The 22,915-nt window shown below is 43.4% G+C and overlaps 1 protein-coding gene and 1 pseudogene across 2 annotated transcripts in view; one reads left to right on the forward strand and one right to left on the reverse strand.

Moving 5' to 3' along the window:
- Nucleotides 1–22,103, reverse strand: part of LOC132819041 (cytosolic phospholipase A2-like) — a 137,554-nt gene extending 115,451 nt beyond the window's left edge. Inside the window, exons 1-2 of one of the 2 annotated variants that reach the window (XM_060830318.1) lie at nt 21,999–22,103; nt 14,637–14,804 (exon numbers count right to left, since the gene is read on the reverse strand). In XM_060830318.1, the coding sequence (XP_060686301.1) occupies nt 14,637–14,669 (33 nt within the window). In that variant the 5' untranslated portion in view covers nt 14,670–14,804; nt 21,999–22,103. The other variant, XM_060830319.1, reaches the window with a different exon arrangement.
- LOC132818884 (large ribosomal subunit protein eL42-like) lies at nt 13,067–13,557 on the forward strand (annotated as a pseudogene).
- Nucleotides 22,104–22,915: the final 812 nt, after the last annotated feature.

A 22,915-nucleotide genomic window follows, 5' to 3' on the forward strand; every position in this document is an offset into this window, starting at 1 on the left:
TTTGGCGGAGGATCCAGTATCGAGCTAGCTCTCTCTGCAGCCTCCGCTCCATCTCGCTGTTGTGCTGAAATGCCAGGTCCCACATCTGTTGCAGCTTCTGTGGGGGACAGGGCACAACACACCCTTCCTGTCCGTGAGAGGAGCAACACTTCCTGTCAATTTAAGGAACTCACCACAGCATTTCCAGAAATAGACCTTGGTAAAAGCAAACTTCTTACCAGAACCTCACCAGAAACAAACAAATCACTGGCGTGGACCTCACCGCAGCTGAGTGCAAGTTCTCTGGTGAGCGATAGTTGATACACCCTTGGTCTGAATTCACAAATCAGCTGGAAAGGATCAGTTGTCATGGCATCAGCAGTTCAAAGGCTACTGACCCAGACTGAGTGCCCACTGAGAATACTTTTGGTGGCATGGGGCATAGTACAGGCCGCTCCAGAAGTGAAGAGATTGTAGCGTTCCCCATCCCCAACCTTGGAGGGCATCTGTCATTTTTAAACACTGTCTTTCAAAATAAGGCAGATCGGATTTCCCACCCAAACCACCAAATATGAAAACGCTGACAAAAAAGGAGGCACAATGATGCCAAATGAAGAAATGGTTGTGATCATTTGCAAAGCCTTAAAACTAGGCAGGATAAAGGCAGGGATGATGTTCCCAAAGACCAGGAAATCCAGAACCAGGGGTTGCAGTCTGAGAATACACAGTAGGCCATTTAGGACTGAGATAAGGAGGAATTTCAGCGAGTGGTGAGTCTGTGGAATTCTCTGCCATGGAAAGTGGTTGAAGCCAAAACATTGAATGTTTTCCAAAAGTGAATTAGATATAGTTTTTTCATGGCGAAAGGAATCAAAGGGCAAGGGCAGAAAGTGGGAACAAGCTACTGATGGATGATCAGCCATGATCATATGAAATGCTGGGATAGGCTCGAAGGACTGAATAGCCTACTATTTTCCTAGCTTCTATTTTCTATGCTTCAGTCAAAAAATTTCTGCTTATCATAGCTCTGTCAATAAACAGCCAAGATAACGGCTGGAGAAGCCAAGCTATCTGGGCTCGTCTGTGAAGAACGGTCACTTGGATAGAATGCAGAAAGCTGCCAGCAACAGTGCAGCCAGATCCCAACTAGCAGGAGTCGTGAGAAAAATGGACTGAATAGGAGGTGATGCAGAGTCTAAGTTTTTTTTAAATCACTGCTTTAAGAATGATTTTCTAGATATTTGGTTGAACAATTCAGAAACTTCGAAGGAAGAGAATGCGGCAAACGAAGTGCGTCAGGAAATGGCAAGGCTGTCCATGTGAAAAAATTGCCAATCATTCATATACCTGACTTCCATTTCCAAGATTATTCTACATTTCTAACAAAATGGATTTCACTCTGGGAACAGGATGTGTGGCAAGTGGTTCAATTCAGTGAGGCATTAACAAAAACAGGAACTTTGTAACATGGTCAGATTTTACAATATCCATCAGGTGAAGTGCATCTCTTAGCTCCATGAACATGGTGTTAAAATGATAGTAACATGGAGTGGAAAACAGGACCAAGTGTTATCTTCTACTGAAGTCAGTTAATTTCAGATAACATAGGAACGTAACAAACCATAATACTACATTAACCAGTGCCAGAGCAAGAAATGTCAACTCAAAAAAAATCATAAGAACTATGGATGCTGGAAATCAGAAACTAAAGCAAAAACAAATTACTGGAGAAACTCAACAGGTCTGGCAGCATCCAAGGAGAGAAATCAAGGTTCATGTTTCAGATTCAGAATTTCAGGAATTGTCATCTCAAACCCATCAAAGACTTTCTCTACCAGTTTCCTTTTGAATGAATGGTCTTCATGGCTCTCTATTTCCATATTTGTATCAGCTCCTGCTCCGACCTTCTCATATCTCCTCACTATTTTAGAAAGCAAGTGGACCCAGAAAGACTAGGTTGCAGTGTTCCTGGCCAAAACAGCATTTGGCCAGATTGATAACACCGAATATGCATGGGGGGAATCTGTGGAAAATGACCACAGACCATTGAGTGACCAAAGCAACTGGACTGACCTGACATCACCATGATGTGATTCAGCACTCACTTTAAGATAGGAATCAAACTCTGACTACTGAATGGAAAGAACTGATTGGAGTGGCAGCCAATGAAATAATTGTTGGGGGTGACTGGTGATATTACATCTGTATATGAAGTGTCTAGATGCCACTCAATTCTGCCTGTGAGAAACATCCATCAGATGGCAGCATGTCTTTGCTCCGAAATCCTTTAATCTTACATGACGTGAGCACATTTCTGTAAAAAATGTGAATGTTTTTAATATATGTTTTTAAATCCAATCTTGTATTGTGGTCATTGCTATAGGTAATCACTCATTTGAAAATCTACCCATAACTAAGCCTCTGAAAGGTTAATTTTAGTTCTTTTCTCCAAGCTGATCTATGAAGGAAATTATGAGCGTGAGTGCCATTCAGAGATGGGATTTGTAAAATGGGCAGAGTAACCATGGACAGGAAAAGGTTTCACCCCATTTCACATTAAAAAAGGAGTTTAAAGCCTGATTATCAGAAGATCTGTACCTATCTCAAAGGACAATTTGACTCTCTCTAATTGGGTCCAAATGCCTCCTAACCGATCAGTGCAGCTTCCTTTCAGAGCAGCAAGCCAGGTGAACCATTTACTGTCGGCCCTCACTGCTCAGCCCCAACTGAACACACAGCCAACCATCATTGTGGGTCTGCTGGCACCAATGTTGCAATTGTTTAAATGAGCAGGTAGCACAAAGCTTGAGAATTGCCTGATTAAAGGGAACAGGCATGCAGATTGCAACTTGTGACCACTGCAATCAGAAACACACCTTAATAAACTCTAACACTCGGGTGACTGTCCAATGACAGAGAATACACCTGCTTATCTCATCCTCCTGTAACCCACCTTTACGTGCACACACCCACGCAGAGATAATCAAATTGCATTCAGAAACTGCATTGGGTTTTCCCTTCAGTTTCACAGGCTGCAATATGATCATTTGTACTGTTTCTCCCATGTTATCAGCAATGGTCATCTGGCTCAAAAGCTCATACTCCAAACTCTGTAGTCTGTATAGATAAGCTCCAAAATGGCTGATGTGACAAGCAAGCCACAGTAACTCTAAAGTCATCGTTTAATTACGTTTTGCTCTGGCTAGCATATCTAACCAGATTGAGGTCAGCAGAGGCTATGTGTGAAGGATAATTATGTTAATGATAATGATTGACCAATGAATCATGCATCAGGAGTCGATTAATTCAGTGGGTAACTTTATTTGAAACAGTGTTTTACTTTATAAGTCACAAAGCAGACATTACAGCAGACAAGGAGAAAGTGAAGGCTGCAGATGCTGGAGATCAGAGCTGAAAATGTGTTGCTGGAAAAGCAATGAAGGACTTATGCCCGAAACGTCGAATTTCCTGTTCCTTGGATGCTGCCTGACCTGCTGCGCTTTTCCAGCAATGCATTTTCAGCTCATTACAGCAGGCAAACCGATTTGTAGATCTGTAGTTTGCAGATACAAAGCTGATTAACTGCCAGAGTCACAACATTGTATACACACAACACATGGAGTCCTTAAGGTGAAATATCTTAAAGGAAAGGCACACATACAACAACCAGCTGTACATGTTGAGAACAAGCAAACTGACCCCAGTACAAGTATCCTGATACTTCAAAGGGAGCTTTTGATGCCTGGACACTTGCAAAGGGTACCATATAACCACGCTTGCAGCAGTGCGCCAGCACCTAACCTCTCTCTAGTCAGCCCTGCCTCAGCTGAGGGCCACACTCTCTCAGAATTGCAAAGGACCCACTCTGTACTACATCCTCAGGAGAATTCATCCTCTCAACAAACAGTATTTCGACTCCACCTCAAACATCAAAAACTGTAACTACAACAAACTTTTATCTACCCACCTCCATAACCAGCACTCCTCAAACATTCCAGGAGATCCCCCCGGCCTCTGGAACTGCTCGGACGCCATTAGCCATGCGGCTGGTGCAGCTGCTACCCCCACGCCGATTGATGATGTCACTTCCACCCCCATCATGGCCACTACCACAGCCACTTCTGCCCCTCACAATTCCTCATGCATCACACGTGACATCACTTCCGCCCTCACATCATCACTGATGTCACACGGTCAGTGACTTCTGCCATCCCTACTGCCTTGTCTGCCACCACTTCCACCCCCACCAATGCCACTCACCTGTATTCTGCTGACACGCCCCACACATATTCCACTGTCACCATTCCTGGCCCCCAGAACCCTGAGGGGAACACTACCCCATCTCATGACTCCACCCCCATTCCCCGCACTCCAGTTACTGGCTCCACCCCCACTCCCAGCTCCACACCCACACCAGATCCCAGCTCTCAGCCCTGCTGGGTTTTCACCATCCCTGCAGACCTTCCCATCACTGAGGATGAACAATCAGTCCTCAGCAAAGGACTCACCTTCATCCCCCTCCATCCACGCATCAATGAATTTAATTCACGCCTGACGTCAAACACTTCTTCTGCTGCCTCCGCCTCCAAGCTTACTTTTACAATCAGGACTCCCGCCCACCTTCCAAGGACCCCTCTGCCCACCTCCAACACACTGCATCCACCTGGACACCCCACGCTGGCCTATTACCTGCTCTTAACCTCTTCATTTTCAACTGCTGCTGGGACTTTAACCGCCTCAACCTGTCTACCCCCTTCCCCCATTCCAACCTCTCACCCTCACAATGGGCAGCTCTCCAATCCCAACCTCACCATCAAGCCAGCAGATAAAGGGGGTGCAGTGGTAGTCTGGCGCACTGACCTCTACACCGCTGAAGCCAAACGCCAACTCGAGGACACTTCTTCCTACTGCCCCCTCGACCATGACCCCAGCCCCCCATCATCTCCCACACCATACAGAATCTCATCACCTCAGGAGATCTCCCACCCACAGCTTCCAACCTCAGTCTGGGAACCCCGCACTGCCCGGTTCTACCTCCTTCCCAAGATCCACAAGCCTGACCACCCTGGCCGACCCATTGTCTCCGCATGCTCCTGCCCCACTGAACTCAGCTCTAACTACCTCGACACTGTCCTATCTCCGCCGAGTACAGGAACTCCCCACATACATTCGAGACACCACCCATGCCCTCCACCTCCTCCAAGACTTCCGTTTCCCCAGCCCCCAACGCCTCATCTTCACCATGGATATCCAATCCCTCTACACCTCCATCCACCATGACCAGGGCCTCCAAGCCCTCCGTTTTTTTCCTCTCCTGACGTCCCCAACAGCATCCTTCCACCGACACTCTCATTTGTTTGGCCGAACTGGTCCTCACCCTTAACAATTTCTCCTTTGAATCCTCTCACTTCCTCCAGACCAAAGGGGTAGCCACGGACACACGTATGGGCCCCAGCTATGCCTGCCCCTTTGTTGGCTATGCAGAACAGTCGATCTTCTGTAATTGCACCAGCACCACTCCCCACCTCTTCCTCCATTACATTGATGACTGCATTGGCGCCACCTCATGCTCCCGTGAGGAGGTTGAGCAATTCATCAACTTCACCAACACATTCCACCCGACCTTAAATTTACATGGACCACCTCTGACACCTCCCTTCCCTTCCTGCACCTCTCCATCTCCATTAATGATGACCGACTTGACACTGACATTTTTTACAAACCCACCGACTCCCACAGCTACCTGGATTACACCTCTTCCAATCCTACCTCTTGCAAAAATGCCATCCCGTATTCCCAATTCCTCCGCCTCCGCCATATCTGCTCCCAGGAGGACCAGTTCCACCACAGAACACACCAGATGGCCTCCTTCTTTAGAGACCACAATTTCCCTTCCCATGTGGTTAAAGATGCCCTCCAACGCATCACGTCCACATCCCACACCTCCACCCTCAGACCCCACCCCTCCAACCGTAACAAGGACAGAACACCCCTGGTGCTCACCTCCCACCCTACCAACCTTCGCATAAACCAAATCATCCGCTGACATTTCCGCCACCTCCAAAAAGACCCCACCACCAGAGATATATATTTCCCTCCCCACCCCTTTCCGCCTTCTGCAAAGACTTCCCTCCGTGACTACCTGGTCAGGTCCACGCCCCCCTACAACCAACCCTCCCATCCTGGCACCTTCCCCTGCCACCGCAGGAACTGCAAAACCTGCACCCTCACCTCCTCCATCACCTCCATCCAAGGCCCTAAAGGAGCCTTCCACGTTTATCAAAGTTTTACCTGCACATCCACTAATATCATTGATTGTGTCCATTGCTCCCAATGTGGTCTCCTGTACTTTGGGGAGACTGGATGCCTCCTAGTAGAGTGCTTTAGGGAACATCTCCGGGACACCCACCCAATCAACCACACCACCTTGTGGTCCAACTTTTCAACTCCCCCTTCCACTCTGCCGAGGACATGGAGGTCCTGGACCTCCTTCACCGCCGCTCCCTCACCACCAGACGCCTGGAGGAAGAACTCCTCATCTTCCGCCTCTGTACACTTCAACCTCAGGACATTAATGTGGACTTCAACAGTTTCCTCACTTCCCCTTGCCCCACCTCACCCCAGTTCCAAACTTCTAGCTCAGCACTGTCCCCATGACTTGTCCTACCTGCCTATCTTCTTTTCCACCGATCCACTCCACCCTCCTCCCTGACCTATCACCTTCATCCCCTCCCCCCACTCACCTATTGTACTCCATACTACTTTCTCCCCACCCCCACCCTCCTCTAGCTTATCTCTCCATGTTTCAGGCTCTCTGCCTGTATTCCTGATGAAGGGCTTGTGCCCAAAACGTCGATTTTACTGCTCCTCAGATGCTGCCTGAACTGCTGTGCTCTTCCAGCACCACTAATCCAGAACCTGGTTTCCAGCATCTGCAGTCGTTGTTTTTTTACCATACAAGCCAGACAAAAAGCAGGGCCTGGCATGCTGTGTGCTGCTACAGTCTCCTGAACGAGGAGCAGACTTTAAAATCTCTGAGCCCCAGAAGAAAGGCATTTAATTGATTAACTGAATAATCGATTATCTAAAATAAATAGTGGCCACCCATCTCGTTCAGATAATCTAGGTTCCCTTGTATTTTATAGCCATCACCTGAGTGAGCCAATCAGAAATGGGAGAAGACCATATTATGAAACAGTTCTCTGCTCAGAAGTTAAGCAGTCCTCAATCATACTTGGGTAACAACCGATAAGAAATGTCTTTAAGCAACAATCAAGTGGGACAAGCATCAGGAAAGAAAAATGGTCAAGCATTACAAATGAACTTTGACCACAGAAACCGCAGAACTGGGGTCTCCTGTCAAACTCCACACCCTCCTGGGGTAGAAATAGGAAAAAGAACATCAGCCAATCTTCTCACCATTGATCACCAGCCAACAATGCTTGGCAAGTGCACAGTGTGTAACATAAACTAGATCAGACACAGCATGCTGTATCCTCCATTAAACTATATCTCATCAGAAATAACTAACTTCAAGGGGCAAGGACAGGGGGATTTTAAAGAATAAAAAAGGTGCAGCATCCTACCTATTAAAATGAAAAGTATCAATAAATACATCAAACATATATGAATTTTTCATAAGTGAGTTCCTGGAAAGCAAAGTTGTAGTGAACAGAAAAGCCCCATTATACTTATGTTGGCTGCATCACTTGGCCTGTCATGAATGTCTCTTCAAACTATATTTTTAATCATTATTTAACATGACATCAGACAATTTAATTCCATAGATAAAATAAATCCTTTTATTTACTTGGTGCCCTTTTAGTTCACCCATTAAATTTTCAATCACAATTAATTAGTTTGACAGTTTTCTTAATTATACAGATCTGACCTGTTTCCACAATATAAACTTGCATAAGCAGCAATGAGATGCGTGATCAACATAGTCAGGACTGGTTGGAGAAGAAATATTGGCCACACTAAAGCCTTAGTTATTGTACGTTTATAGTCACCTGGACCAGAAAATAGAAGCATTGATTGTAAAGCATGTTAGAATGTTTAAAATTCACAAGACCCCTGCTCCCTCCCGCCTCCAATATAAATGCAAATCTTTTTTAGATTCCTTTCCCCTGGAAGTAGCTGTTCAGCACTGGCACTTGCATGGCCTCTCAGACATAAAAAGCATTGGAATGCCCGAGGCAGAATTATGAAAATCATCAAATTAGAGAAAAGAAATCATGACATGGAAAGTGAAACAAAATTATGCTTTAGCGTAAATAAAACTCCTAGAGGAAAACTGACTTTGACAGTACAGCAGAATTGACAAAAGGAAAAGGTTATATTGACAGAGAATGGAGAAAATTAAAATGTAAAAATCTGTTTGGTGAACAATACTGAGCCACTGAGAACTGAAAGCAAAGACCAAGCTACATGTCTGCAGACATGATGATGCATAGAGATTAGATTACATTACTTACAGTGCGAAAACAGGCCCTTCAGCCCAACAAGTCCAGACTGACACTCCGAAGAATAACCCACCCAGACCCATTCACCTATCACTATGGGCAATTTAGCATGACCAATTCACCTAACTCGCACATCTTTGGACTGTGGGAGGAAACCGGAGCAAACCCACACAGACACAAACTCAGACACTGTGTTTGCACAAACACAGTGCAAACTCAAAGCAGACAGTCGCCCAAGGCTGGAATCGAACTCGGGTCCCTGGTGCTGCGAGGCAACAGTGCTAACCACTGAGCCACTGTGCTGCCCTCGATGTAGAGGATTAGGTCATTTTAACCTTTGGGGCTTTCTCCATCATTCAATAAGATCCAAGCTGATCTGATTGTGGTCTCAACTCACTCTCCTGTCTTTTCCCCATAGACCGCAGCTCCCTTGTTCTATCTAACTCAGTAAGCCTCGAATAAATTCAATGATCCACCCTCCATTCCTTTCTGAAGCAAAGAATTTCACAGACTAACGACCAACAGATAACAAAAAAAAATTCCATCTCCATTTTATAAGAGCGATATCTTATTTTTAAAACTGGGTCCCCTCATTCTAATCCTCACAAAAGGAAATACACATTTTCACAAAGCTTCCTTTGCCTCCAAAAATATTAAGTAATCAGCTGAAAATGAGATTTAGTAGTCAAGCCACGGGAAGACAGCAAGCTGGCCTATTCACTTTGAAGTGTGGCAGAACTCTCAGCTCAGTTTACAGTTTTACCCTGTAGATGGAAAAGGATTGGCCTTATGACCAACCTTCAGCCTGCAGGAATATCATTCTTGTGTCTTTGTGATTAGAATTGGATGTAGTAACTTAAAACAGTTTCAGCATAGCATGTTCCAGTTTGATGAGAATTGCTTTTAATTTACATTCCATTGGTTTTATTGATTGCTTCTTTGAAGGATTCATGTTGAGCATTAAATTCAAGGATTCTAAAATCTCCTTCACTTAGCTTCCGCATTCAAGGAATATGCAGCTCTTTTTGTTTTGCAATGTGTGCACTACTTCATGTTTTTTAGCAGTAAATTTCTTCACAGAATTTGCAGCACAGAAATTTACTTAGCTCAACTGATTTGTGTTGGTGTTCATGACCCATACAGGGCTGTTATTGTTACCCTTCTGACTCTCGGATGTTTCTTCAAAAACTCCTCCTGTAATGTCAAAGTTGTCTACTTCAAAACAAGAACCCATTCTACTTTCATGTAATTTGCAAATGGCAACATGTTTCTGAATCCAAGGTACTTAAATAAAATAGAAATAGTTATGGTCTATCTTTGGGGAGTTCTCCCCCCTTGAATTTTGCTGAAGTCACTGATTCTGTTACATCTAGTTCGTTTCCTGTTCGATTACGAATTCAGCCAATTAAAAAGGTGACCTGGTAACCTCACCAATTAAGGACAGCAGATAGGCCAGGGAACCAGCAAGCTCAAATGGTTTGCAGTAATGTCTGGGCAGGAGCCCTACATGCAGAGGTAGGCAATGCCAATGTAAGCAGGAGACTATCAGAGCACCTCAAGGCAAGGCATCTTCTTAGAAATTACAACATTGAAAAATAAGTGTCGCCCACATTGCCAGGCCACTATTTTAAGGGGAGGAGAATCGGCGGCAGCAGCTGTGACCCTCTGGCACCCACAGCTCTTGGTTGGGAGAAGAGATGGCAATTTAAAGGAATCTTTCTTGACCTGCCAAGAGGTTGCCTTGAGGCAATGGTTGGGCTTTGCCCTCAGTTGTGGGCCTGACTGCCATGGGATACTCTCCATCTGAACCTATCCCTAGAGCATTAGAATGGGCTTCAAGATTACCAGTCCAGTGATAATACCACTCCACCAACACCATCTCCTCCTCCTGCAGGTGGTTGGCTGCTGCCAGTCAGACCCTGTCTCCAGCACAATCACTCAAATGCAGTGGTTAGTTTGGAAAACTGCTCAGATTCAACAATCTCCTACTTTGCTCACAATACTGCTCCCAAACCCAGCATTGCAGGTCAGGGCAAAATCAGGGCAAAATTGGTACTTTAATTTTCCACCGTGCTACACCTCTTTGAGCAGGCATTCATTATTTTTTATCCTTCAGCCAATATCTTGCCAGTAATCCCCAAGATTAACCAGTAGCTTTCCTTATGACATTTTATCAGATGCCTTTCTGAAATTAACAGACATATGCTATAGATCTCTCACTGTCCAATACAATGGCCACTTCCTCACTGGGTCCACTACTTTTCATCATTTATATAAATGATTTGGATGTGAGCATAACAAGTATAGTTAGTAAATTTGCAGATGACACCAAAATTGGAGGAGTAGTGGACAGCGAAGACGGTTACCTCAGATTACAACAGGATCTTGATCATATGGGCCAATGGGCTGAGAAATGCCAATGGAGTTTAATTCAGATAAATGCGAGGTGCTGCATTTTGGGAAAGCAAATCTTAGCAGGACTTATACACTTAATGGTAAGGTCCCAGGGAGTGTTGCTGAACAAAGAGACCTTGAAGTGCAGGTTCATAGCTCCTTGAAAGTGGAGTCGCAGGTAGATAGGATAGTGAAGAAGGCGTTTGGTATGCTTTCCTTTATTGGTCAGAGTATTGAGTACAGGAGTTGGGAGGTCATGTTGCGGCTGTACAGGACAATGATTAGGCCACGTTTGGAAAATTGTGTGCAATTCTGGTCTCCTTCCTATCAGAAAGATGTTGTGAAACTTAAAAGGGTTCAGAAAAGATTTACAAGAATGTTGCCAGGGTTGGAGGATTTGAGCTATAGGGAAAGGCCGAATAGGCTGGGGCTACCTTAATGAGGTTTACAAAATTATGAAGGGCATGGATAGGATAAGTAGACAAAGTATTTTCCCTGGAGTCGAGGAGTCAACTAGAGGACATAGGTTTGGGGTGAGAGGAGAAGGATATAAAAGAGACCTAAGGAGCAACTTTTTCACGCAGAGGGTGGCACGTGTATGGAATAAGCTGCCAGAGGTGGTGGTGGAGGCTAGTACAATTGCAACATTTAAAAGACATCTGGATGGGTATATATAAATAGGAAGTGTTTGGAGGGATATGGGTTGGGTGCTGGCAGGTGGGACTAGATTGGTTTGGGATATCTGGTCAGCATGGACAGGTTGGACAGAAGGGTCTATTTCCATGCTGTACATCTCTCTGACTATGATAATTAGATTACATGTTCTTTATTTAAATCCATGATACCTGTTAGGTTATCATTGCCCATATAATCCTCAAATTTGCTAATAATTGGTTCCCCTAGTTAACAAAAAAAAGACAAATGAGTTGCCTATATCCATTGCGTCTATTTTATGAAACCGCAGCATCCAATTCCTCCACCCTTAATGACTGAGAATGCCTCAGAAATCGTCCAGTCTCAGTGCATTGACATAAATACCATTCTCTGCTTTCTATGACTCCATCTTATTTATTGTTAATATCTTGCTTGCTTGGTTAACTCGATAAAGGAAAGCATTTTTGCAAGACATGAATACTTTGAGGAAGTAACTTTTCAGAATATTTGGATTTATAATGGTCCTCAGTTTCAAAACTGCCCCTCTGCTGCAAAATTGCAATCTAAAAGTGCAAACTTGCACCAGTTATAATCCTATAGCCAACTGTCTCAGTATCAGGACAAACAGGAGTGCTCCAGGACCTCTTTCTATGGTACTTTTTACCCCATTGTAAATAACTCATTTTATAGCAAATGCTTACTTATGTCTATTTATTTTATCACATCTCTCAGGTTGGTGGGATTCATAGAGAATGAGTGGCAAGTTTATGGAAGGGCACGCAACCAAGGAACTTCAATTTGATCACAAGTGGACAAGATTGAGTGCATCTCATTTTCACATTCAATGGCTGAATACATTTAATTTTTGGTCTATATTGAGGCAGTGGTCACAGGCACCTCCCAGTTCTTTATCACTTGGTGCTCACGAAACAAAACATGAACAAGTGAGAGAGAGAGAGAGAGAGAGAGACGAGAGCCCACAGGAAAGAATCAAAATGCCTGTGACAAACGTGAAATAACTTACAGATAGAGCCTCAAACAAAACACAACACTCCAAGGAGCTTCACAGATGTATAAAAGGAATCCCAAAAAGAAGAAATAGAAAGAAAGGTGACCAATTCCTCAGACTTCATCCTGAAAGAGTTCTCAAAGTAGAAGGTGGCAGTGGGGCTGAGGTTAAGGGAAACTTTTCAGGGGTTTACAGCCTTAACAGCAAAAGGCCATGGCAGTGAGTGGTGAAGCAAAGGGAGCACATCATTCACAATAGGCCAAATTTGGAAGCAGCATATAACTGTGGGCATTGTAGAGCTGATGAAGGTTATAGTGATGGGGCAGATCAAGGCCATGAGGGGATTTAAAAATGTGAATGATGATAAGTGAGTGGGATTTGATGTCAGACCTCATGCAGGCAGTAGTTGTTTGGATAAGTGGAGCTTTAATCAGCATGGTGTAGGAGGATTGACAGGAACATGGGCCAAGGTTAGAAGCTGGCTGACAAGGGGGAATGATTTGAAGTTTATGACAACGGCCAATGATAATGTCTTTGGTCTTCTCAACATTTCATAAGAGAAATTATGGCTCAAAATCTGGGCAATGGAGAGTTTTCAAGGTGCAAGGGTAATTGCTCGGTCTCTGAACCAAGCAGTCCCAGTTCAAGTCCCACCTGTTCTAAGGTATACAATAATAAGTTCATTGAAGCACCCTCTCTCTCTGCTTGGGGTCAAAATGGCAAGTTGGTCAACACATCAAAGACCAGAAAGATGTACTGTAAAGAATGTTCCAGGCAACATGCACATAAGGTTATGCAGTACAAGAAAAGATTCTTTATACAGATAGGGTAAGAGGCATTATGATAGGAAACAGAATGGTTATGCCCATATTTGAATAAAGGCTGAGACTACAAAGAAGATTTTGCTGAGACTAGATTGTGTGGAGCTCATGTGTCAATCAATGAGAATGCTGGCCATTAAAGATGTATAAGCACTTTGAGCTGGGAGGAAACAAGAAATGGAAGGGTCATGCCATCCAGTTCTATGCTGCAATCCTTTGGAGTATACATTCATAATAAAATTAACTAAAAGCTAAACAGAAAGACTGAGATCAGACAAGTATATGGTTGAAGGATGCGGTGAGATTGAGGATAATACATTATAATGCAATCTAGGGAATGTCATTGAAGTCTTTGAATCCGTATGGCCATTTAACTGCAATGATTCAAATCTAACGGGGTAGGTGGAAAAGCAATTTGGAGATGAGAATACGATGACAAATTTAAGGAAATGGTCCGTTGTGTGGAAGAGAAACCAAAGCTGTCTTATCATGTTCAGATTTTGAATCATTTTAGTCAAAGAGACTGCAGTCTCATGGCGCATACCATGGTTCAGTAAGATCCTGGGATAGGTCATAAATTCCTGTCCATGCAAATTCAGGAGGAAAGAAAGAAAGAAAGAAAGAAAGAAAGAAAGAAAGAAAGAAAGAAAGACAGACAGACAGACAGAAAAAGAGAGTGTGAGAGTGTGTTTGGGGCAAGAGCAAAGGAAGGAGGACGCTTGAGCAAATTAGTAAGTGGAGAAACATGGCAGTGACTCAAGGGGCTCGTGGTTAAACATGTTGTGGCTTGAACGTGTATTTTAAGTGATTTTGAAGAAAGCTTTTAATCCACTGTAGATACTAATGGTGTAGGGGTTCAAAGAGATTAAGGAAGTATGAGTGGTGAGAGATACATCAAGTGGGAGAAGCCCAGGCTGTGACCAGTCCCAAGGCAGTAAAACATTCACAGGAGGTAGCAAGGGCAGGGAATCACAAGATGAAGATCAAAATCATTAAGGGTGAGGTGTAATCTAGCACTGAGCATTTGGGGAGGAAAAGAAGGAAGGATAACTCATAGAAATCTGGAGTAGTAGAAAACAAGATTTCAAAAGAAAGAAATGCTGGCACAAAGTGAGGGGCTTGAAAAAGAAGTTACCAGAGGAGTAAGGGACAGGCTAGGGCCTGGTTTGATAGTCACTGTCACACCATCATTCTGTAAGATATCAATATTCCGCAGTATTAACGTGCGCAACATTTCAAAAATACATTGCAGTTAGTTAATGGAAAACCTGGTCAAGTTATTAAGTTGTGTTGACAACGGAGATTTGTACTTACTATTATGTGAGAATATGGGTCTATAGAAGCCATTCTCAATTGCAGTTGAACAGATCTTGGTGTATCTTACAGTTTACTGGTTCAACAGGCACTGATTAAACAAAATCTTGAAGATTCCTCGGTGTGATGAAAACATAGATAGCTTTCAGCAAATGTCTATTTCCATTCCTGAAGAATAGAAAAAACAATTGTTAAAATCAATTTTAAGAGCTATGCGTAGTAGGTAGACATGAGCAAGGTAGCCCCAATAGCTTCACCATCTTGGAGAACTTAAGTTCCCTCCATACAGACACAGAATCACATAGCACGGAAACAGACCCTTCGGTCCAACCAGTCTGTACTGATCATAATCTCAAACTAAACTAGTCCCATCCTGCCTGCTCCTGGTCCATATCCCTCCAAACCTTTCCTATTCATGTACTTAACCAAACGTCTTTTAACTGTTGTAACTGTATCCGCATCCACCACCTCCTCAGGAAGTTTATTCCACACGCGACCTACACTTCGTGTAAAAACATTTGCCGCTCATGTTTTTTTTTAAATCTCTCCCTTCTCACCTTAAAAATGTGTTCCCTTGCCTTGCAATCTGCTCTCCAGGGAAAAGACAACCACGGAGATATATATATATATATATATATATATATCCATAATTGTCTTTTCCCTGGATGGAATATATATATATGTATATATATATATATATAAATATAAGTTTCCTTTTTCCTCACTCTGCCTGCCTTGCTCCCTCTCTCTGTATCAGGGTTTGTTTCTGAGCAGGAAGACACATTTGTGTGTAAGGAACCTGCAGCATTGCTGAAGCCTCCTGCCCACCCCCATCAGTTCAATGGGGTTGCCACAGGAAGCACTTGCTAAGTCCGCTCCCTCTTCATGAGACTAAGCAGCAGCACACCATGCACGATCCCCCGACCCCCCCATCTGCCCCCACCTCTGTCCAACCCTCACCTCTGCCCCCAACCCCGTCCATTGCAACCTGCCACCATTACTCTCTGACACCTGCTGTTAAACCAATTATGCAACCAATTGGCAAGCTTGCCCTGTGACCTAACTTTACTAATTTGTCTACCATATGGAACTTGTTAAAGGCTTTACTAAAATCCAAATAAACAATGACTACTGCTCTGCCATCATCAATCTTTTTAATATCTTCCTCAAAACCATCAATCAAGTTTGTGAGACATAATTTTCCTCACACAAGATCATGCTGACTGTCCCTAATCAATTTTTGCCTGTCTAAATGGCCATGAATCCTCTTTTAGCATCACCTCCAGCAATTTACCCATAATCCAAGTCAGACGCATAGGTCTATAGTTCCCTGGCTTCTCCTTACAACCTTTCTTAAACAAAGGTACATTAGCCATCCTTCATTCATCAGGCACCTCCATCTGAGGTTATAGGTGATGCAAATATTTCTGCAACGAGTCTCTTAATTTCCTCCCCTACTTCCCACACCATTCTAGGATATTTTAGATCAAGCCCCAGATTTTTATCCACCTTTATATTCTCTAAGATATCCCAAACTTGTACTTTGGTAATGTGAACTGTTTCTTAAAACAGAGTTTATTTCTCTGCATTCCCTAGACTCATTTCTCTCTCCACAGTAAAAACTGACATGAAATATTCATTTACTATCTTGCCCATCTCCTGTGATTGAAAACAAAGATGACCTTCTTGACCTTTAAGAGACCCTACCCTCTCTCTAGATACCCTCTCGCTCTTAATGTATTTGTAGAATCTATTTGGATTATCCTTAACCATATCTGCCAATGCTATCTCATATCCCCTCTTTGCCTTCCTGATTTCTTTCTTAAGAATGTCCCTACATGCTTTATATTGATTAAGAGATTCAATTCAACCAAGTTGTCTATACCTAAAATAAGATTTTAAAAATTCCTTAATCTTACCAGCCTTATCCTTCCCACTTGGAAAAAGTGAGGACTGCTGATGCTGGAGATCAGAGTTGAGAGTATGGTGCTGGAAAAGCACAGCAGGTCAGGCAACATCTGAACAGCAGAAGAATCAACGATTCGGGCTTAAACCCTTCATCAGGAAAGGTTGATTCTCCTGTTCCTCGGATGCTGCCTGACCTACTGTGCTTACCCTTCCCACTGTTAGACGCCCTTTTACTTGTAAACAGTCTACTCCAGTCAACTTTCGAAAGTTCTTGTCTCATACCATTAAAATTTGCCTTACTCCAATTAAAACCTTTAACTTTTATGGAAGGGTTATCCTTCTCCATAAACATTTTGATACTAATAGAATTAGGGTCACTAGACTCAAAGTGTTCCCCGACTTTTACTTCAGTCACTTGCTGTGCCTTATTGCCCTAACAAAGGTCTAGTTTTGCTCCTTCACTAGTAGGAGCATGCACATATTGAGAAAAAAAAATTTTCCTCAACACATTTGACACATTCTTCACCATCCAAACTGTTAACTCTAGTCAATATTCATTTGGATATATATCAATTTCTTAAATAATTGTAAACATTTCAACTTTGTCAGTTAATGAGAAAGTCCATTTCATGAGCTGATCACTCTGGAAAAACTTTCAGACAGGAGCCACAAATTTTCCTTTTCTCTATCTGCACCTGGGACATCAGTCCGGTTCCACCATACCTGTTTCTCCCTCTCGTATTGTACTTTGGCAGGTTGGTTTGAACTGGTGTTTTAGATTTTTGCACACACTCTTCTCATTGGTAATGTACCAGTTTGGACAACCAGTGAGAGCCCCAGACTGCCCACTTACATGAGGTCCCAGCAAATCAAGTGCTATTCAGACTGGATATAGAGATTCCATCTGCTGGACCCAATAAGGATGAAAGACAACCGACAGTACTTTAAAGGCAATGTATCCAATATTGACAAATAAAATGTAATTTGGCATGTCAAAATAAATTCAGATTAATAACTTGTAAAACTTTAGAATTATTAAACTAAATTTTGCAACTTTCAGACAAGCCTTGCATTCTGCCCAGCCCTCCAAGCAAATCAGTTTCACTAGATCTTTCCCTCGGGTGGGGGAGTTCAAAACTAGGGGGCATATTTTTAAGGTGAGAGGAGAAAGATTTAAAATGGATATGAGGGACAATTTTTTTTTTAAAACACAAAGTGGTTTCATGTGTGAAATGAGCTGCCAGAGAAACTGGTTGTTTGCAGGTACAGTAACAACATTGGAAAATGTTCATGAAAAGGAATGGTTTGGAAGAACATGGGTCAAGTGCAGGTAGGTGGGACTAGTTTAGTTTGGAAACATGTTCGGCTTGGGCTGGTTGGACCAAAGTCGAAAGCGTGATGCTGGAAAAGCACAGCAGGTCAGGCAGCATCCAAGGAACAGGAGAATCAAAGTTTCAGGCAAAAGCCCTTCATCAGGAATGAGACTGTGAGCCGAGGGGGTGCCTCATACCTGATGAGGGGTTTTTGCCTGAAACGTCGATACACCTGCTCCTCGGATGCTGCCTGACCTGCTGTGCTTTTGCGGCACCACACTCTCAACTCTAAACTCCAGCATCTGCAATCCTCACTTTTGCCTGGTTGGACCAAAGTCTGTTTCCTTGCTATATGACTCTACATCATCACAGCAATCTGAAACAATTACCCAAACTTCATAGCATCATGCATTTATCAAGTGATAAAAAATTTGTTCAAACTTTTTGAGAGATATCCACTACACTGAGCAACAAAGTGACCACAAAATAGTAAACGATAATATAATATCAGCCTTCCCTAACTCTTGCAGCTTTCCCCCAAAAGATGTAGGAGTGTACAGCCAGAGACTGTGCATGCATTTCATTTCAAAAGCACACTTTAAAAGTCTGATAACAATACCTACTAAGATATCAGTACCTGTCAAATTAATTGGGAGTACCTATGAACTTTGGCTGTTTTTGGTTTGACTGACTTGTCACTTGTCAACTTGACAAAATCAAAACTAATATCAAAAGGTGGTTGGCTAATCAAAGTACCCAAAATAGTCACTCTGTAGAATCACAGAATCCCTACAATGAGGAAGCAGGCCAATTGCCCGTCAAGCCCACACTCATCCTCTGAAGAGCATTTCTATACAAACCCAGCCCCTTCCTTATCCCTGTAACCCCATTAAGTGGCTAATCCAACTAGTTTGCATATCCCTGGACACTATGAGCAACACATTTTTCAGCTCTGATTTCCAGCATCTGCAGTCCTCACTTTCTCCTGCTATGAGCAATGGCCAATCCACCAAACCTGCACATCTTTGGATTGTGGGAGGAAACCAGAGTACCCAGCAGAAACAGGGAGAATGTGCAAACTCCACACAGATAGTCACTCGAGGCTGGAATTGAACCTGGGTCCCTAGTGTTGTGAGGCAGCAGAGGTAACCACTGAGCCACCGTATCACTCTTATTCGACTCAGCGCTATGTCAGCGCTATGACTATCTTTGCAATCTTCTGATATCAATCTTCATTTTTCTTTAGATTACTTGCAGTGTGGAAACAAGCCCTTCAGCCCAACAAGTCCACACTGACCCTCCGAAGAGCAACCCACCCAGACCCATTCCCCTACATTTACCCCTTCACCTAACACCATGGACAATTTAGCACGGCCAATTCCCCTAACCTGCACATTTTTTATTTGGACTGTGTGAGGAAACCGGAGCACCCGGAGGAAACCCACGCAGACATGGGGAGAATGCACAAACTCTACACAGACAGTTGCCTGAGGCGGGAATTGAATCTGGGTCTCTGGCACTTTGAGGCAGCAGTGCTAACCACTGTGCCGCACAGGAAGGAATATGGAAACTCCACACAGATAGTTGCCCGAGGCTGGAATCGAACCTGAGTCCCTCGTGTTGTGAGGCAGCAGAGGTAACCACTGAGCCACCGTGTCGCTCTTCTACTACTCAAAAGTCGGCGTTATGACTATCTTTCTAAAGTTGGGAACTTGAAAAAAAACACTTATCAAACCTAACCATATGCCTGACACCACCCATCCTAATGAAGATTCAAGATCTCAATTCACAGAACCTTACTTCACAAATGCATTCCTTCCTCCTAAAAAAAATCATGCAGAATATGTACCCATGTCTCTATGACTTTCCTTGCCTTCCTAACTTTCAGGCAATTTTATTTCCTGACTCATCTCAGTAAAACCAATGTAAACTATGTAGCGCTAAATCATTTCAGCAATGAATCAGCAATTCAGTCCAACTACGCAATGTCAAAGTTTATGCTCCATAAAAGATTTCACTCACTCTATCCTTCAATTATTTTAGAAACAGCCTCATTAAAGGCCAGCTGGTCCCAAGATTTTGACTCCCAACATAAACTCGTTTATCAATTCCATTCAGTCACACATGGGCAAAGGACAAATGCTCCATTCAGTGTTACATCCGGCTACAACAGCACCAGTGTGAACTGTTCACTCGCTACTGCCAGGCTATATGCTACTTTGCAGGACTTCGACCCATTGAAAATAATTCAAGGTGGTTTCATGAGCAACACTGCTGACGACGACAGAGCAAAGGAATTGTGGGAACTGCATGGGGTAGAGACAGCAAAGTGATAACACAATTGATGGATCAAATCAAAGTTCTGCAGCCCAATCACATCCATTTGTTAATGGTAGTGAACAAGTAAACGACTAATTGGAGTTAACAACTCCAATCTCTCAGATTAGGGTCACCAGTACATCCAGTGCATGAGATTAGGCTGAAGCAATTGGAACTATCATCCAAAAGTGCCAAGTGGATGGTACATCTTGGCCTCCTCCTGACAGCCCGAGCATTACAGATGACAGCCTTCCGCTATTGCTTCACTATCAATGGACCAAAAGGCAAAGGCAATTCAGCATGACCAATTCACCTAACCTGCACATCTCTGGATTTAAAAGGGTGGCGTACACCGTTTGGTTTTGCACAGGATGTTGGCATCCTTCCTGGTTTAACTCTGCTATATGAGGAAGTAGAACAGGAGAAGGTCAGTTTGCATGAAGAGATGAGACCAACAAGGGTGAATCTGTGGTGGGGTGCATGGGGGGATGGAAGAGGGTTCCGGGGAGGACGTGCAAGAGTGCAGTGGGAAGGGCCTGATAACTTGGGTATAGTGGGTAGGTGGTGGGAACAGTCAGTCAAAATCAAGAAAATGAGAGTCCTAAAGGGCAGCCCTGTTAAATGTGTATCCACCTCAGAGTATTAACTGGCAAAGACTTTACAAGGTCTTAAGTTCACTACAACATTTCAATGATCCCTCCTGAAAATGTATGTAAATAAGTTCTTTTACAATATATAGAGGGGAGGCCAGTTGAGTTGGCAAGTTCAGCCATGTCCATACAGCACCAAGTGCACAACTGGACATGAACATAATCATTCAATAAAGACTGTCGGAGAAAACATAACGTTGCTGCTTGTACAAAAAAGGAAGTGTGTCTGACTCCCCTTAACCATCAACGTGTGGGTAACAAGTTATTGGCTTGGCTAGCAATACTCTCACTGCATGATGAAAAAGCAAAATATACTAGGTACTGGAGTAAGGAAAAGCAGCAGATGAATTTTTGTAACTAGCTAGCAATGTTGGCTTGGGTGGGGGGGACCCTTTATTTTTGTTAGCAGGATGACGTGGAATACATAGCAGCATCCAGTTCCCCTTTAAAAAGGATCATTGTAAAATGAGAATGTACTTAACAGTGACATTTAATACGTGTTTTCAATAAGTGTTTGCAATCACACCCTACATGGGTATCTTACTGCTAATTGGGAGTATATAGTGCAAATAGAATTAGGTTTACAAAGTGAAGTGCTTATTAAAACAGCCCTGTCACTTTCCGGATAACTTTCACTCAATGCAAAGTTCCAGCCCTCACTTCTGCCCATTTCTCCCTGATTCCTCGTTGCACGGTTAACAATTGGGGTGAACAAACTAATCATCTCCAAAAGGTATTTCGGTTGTTGGTTGGGGTACACTCTCAGATGACCATTTCCCCCTACAGTATTTAGGTCTTTGAAAGTCTTTGCATTTCCCAATAGGAAAACTTGGCGAAGGCATTTCCCAGCAGCAGACTCGCTGCAGGTCACATGAAGGAAGGCAGTAATTCCTGTATGGAAGAGGCAGCCTGGCTGAAGGCACGGGCACGGTACCTATCCTTCCCCTTCAAGCAGGTCAATGAACCCAACGTACGTTTCAACCACACAAAAGGAAGCCGTCACGTTCGGAAAGCGATTGCCTTAATTTCCCATGTCTTTTCTCCCCCTGAACAAGAGAAGCGTCCCTGCAAACTTTGATACAAAACTATGTACTTTCTGATTATATCAGACATTATGAACCTCACCATCTCCAACTCCCCCACTCACAAGCCAGTCTGAAGGTCTGTGTTACCTCTCACAGTGTCTGCTTCCACTGACTTTCTTCCCCTGCCCTCTGGTAAATCCTCCCGAGCGTTTTGAAAAAAAAGAACGAAGTAGAGAAAACTCCGGCGGATATTACACAGCGAGGGGAAGGCGGCGTTTCCTTAGAAAACGAGTCGTCGTGAAAGCCTTGCCCACACTGAGCCGCGATCAGCAGAGCTCCGTGTGTTGAGAAGCTTTCAGCTTAACTTACTTTGTTTTGGGCTGATGAAACCTTTCATTCCCTTGCACACACCTCTGGGCAAAGTGTACATGAGTTTTCATACAGTCTGAAATGGAATATGTTGAGGTTCTTTTTGGAATTCTTTCTGTGCTTTATAGACTTTCATGAACTTCCTGCAAGTTACTGCACTCTGCCTCGCTGATCAGGTCACGACCATTTCCCAGGACTAATCAATAACACTCATGTATAATTCTGCATAATCCCACTCAAACCAAGAAATCAGATTCTGGTGCATATTTATTTCCATCTACGCTCTTACCCTGTTCCACACTCTGATACATCCAAACATTACTAAATTTCATGGCTTACTGGGTGTAGTTTACTGAAGAAAAGGACACATAAGGAATGTTGTCCAATTCTGTCAAAATATGAATAATATTGCATCTATAATTCAGACTAATGGAGATTTAGCTCAGAGGCAGGTATATTAAACAATGAATGTCTGGGATCTATCATGGATCTTGCTTACAGCCACTGTGACTGATGTTGAATTCACTGAAGTGCTGTTTGCTTGTGAATCTTTGGAGTTCTCCGTTCTAAACGTTGTAGATGCTCTATAATTGAATTGGCTAAGGGCTTAATTAGGCAGGTTGTTGGTCTCCACAAATCAAGGATGGGTGGGGAAGTGATGTTGAACCCTATGATCAGTCATGATCATATTGAAT

This window comes from Hemiscyllium ocellatum, chromosome 9 (assembly GCF_020745735.1).
Source record: "Hemiscyllium ocellatum isolate sHemOce1 chromosome 9, sHemOce1.pat.X.cur, whole genome shotgun sequence".
Taxonomy (NCBI): domain Eukaryota; kingdom Metazoa; phylum Chordata; class Chondrichthyes; order Orectolobiformes; family Hemiscylliidae; genus Hemiscyllium; species Hemiscyllium ocellatum.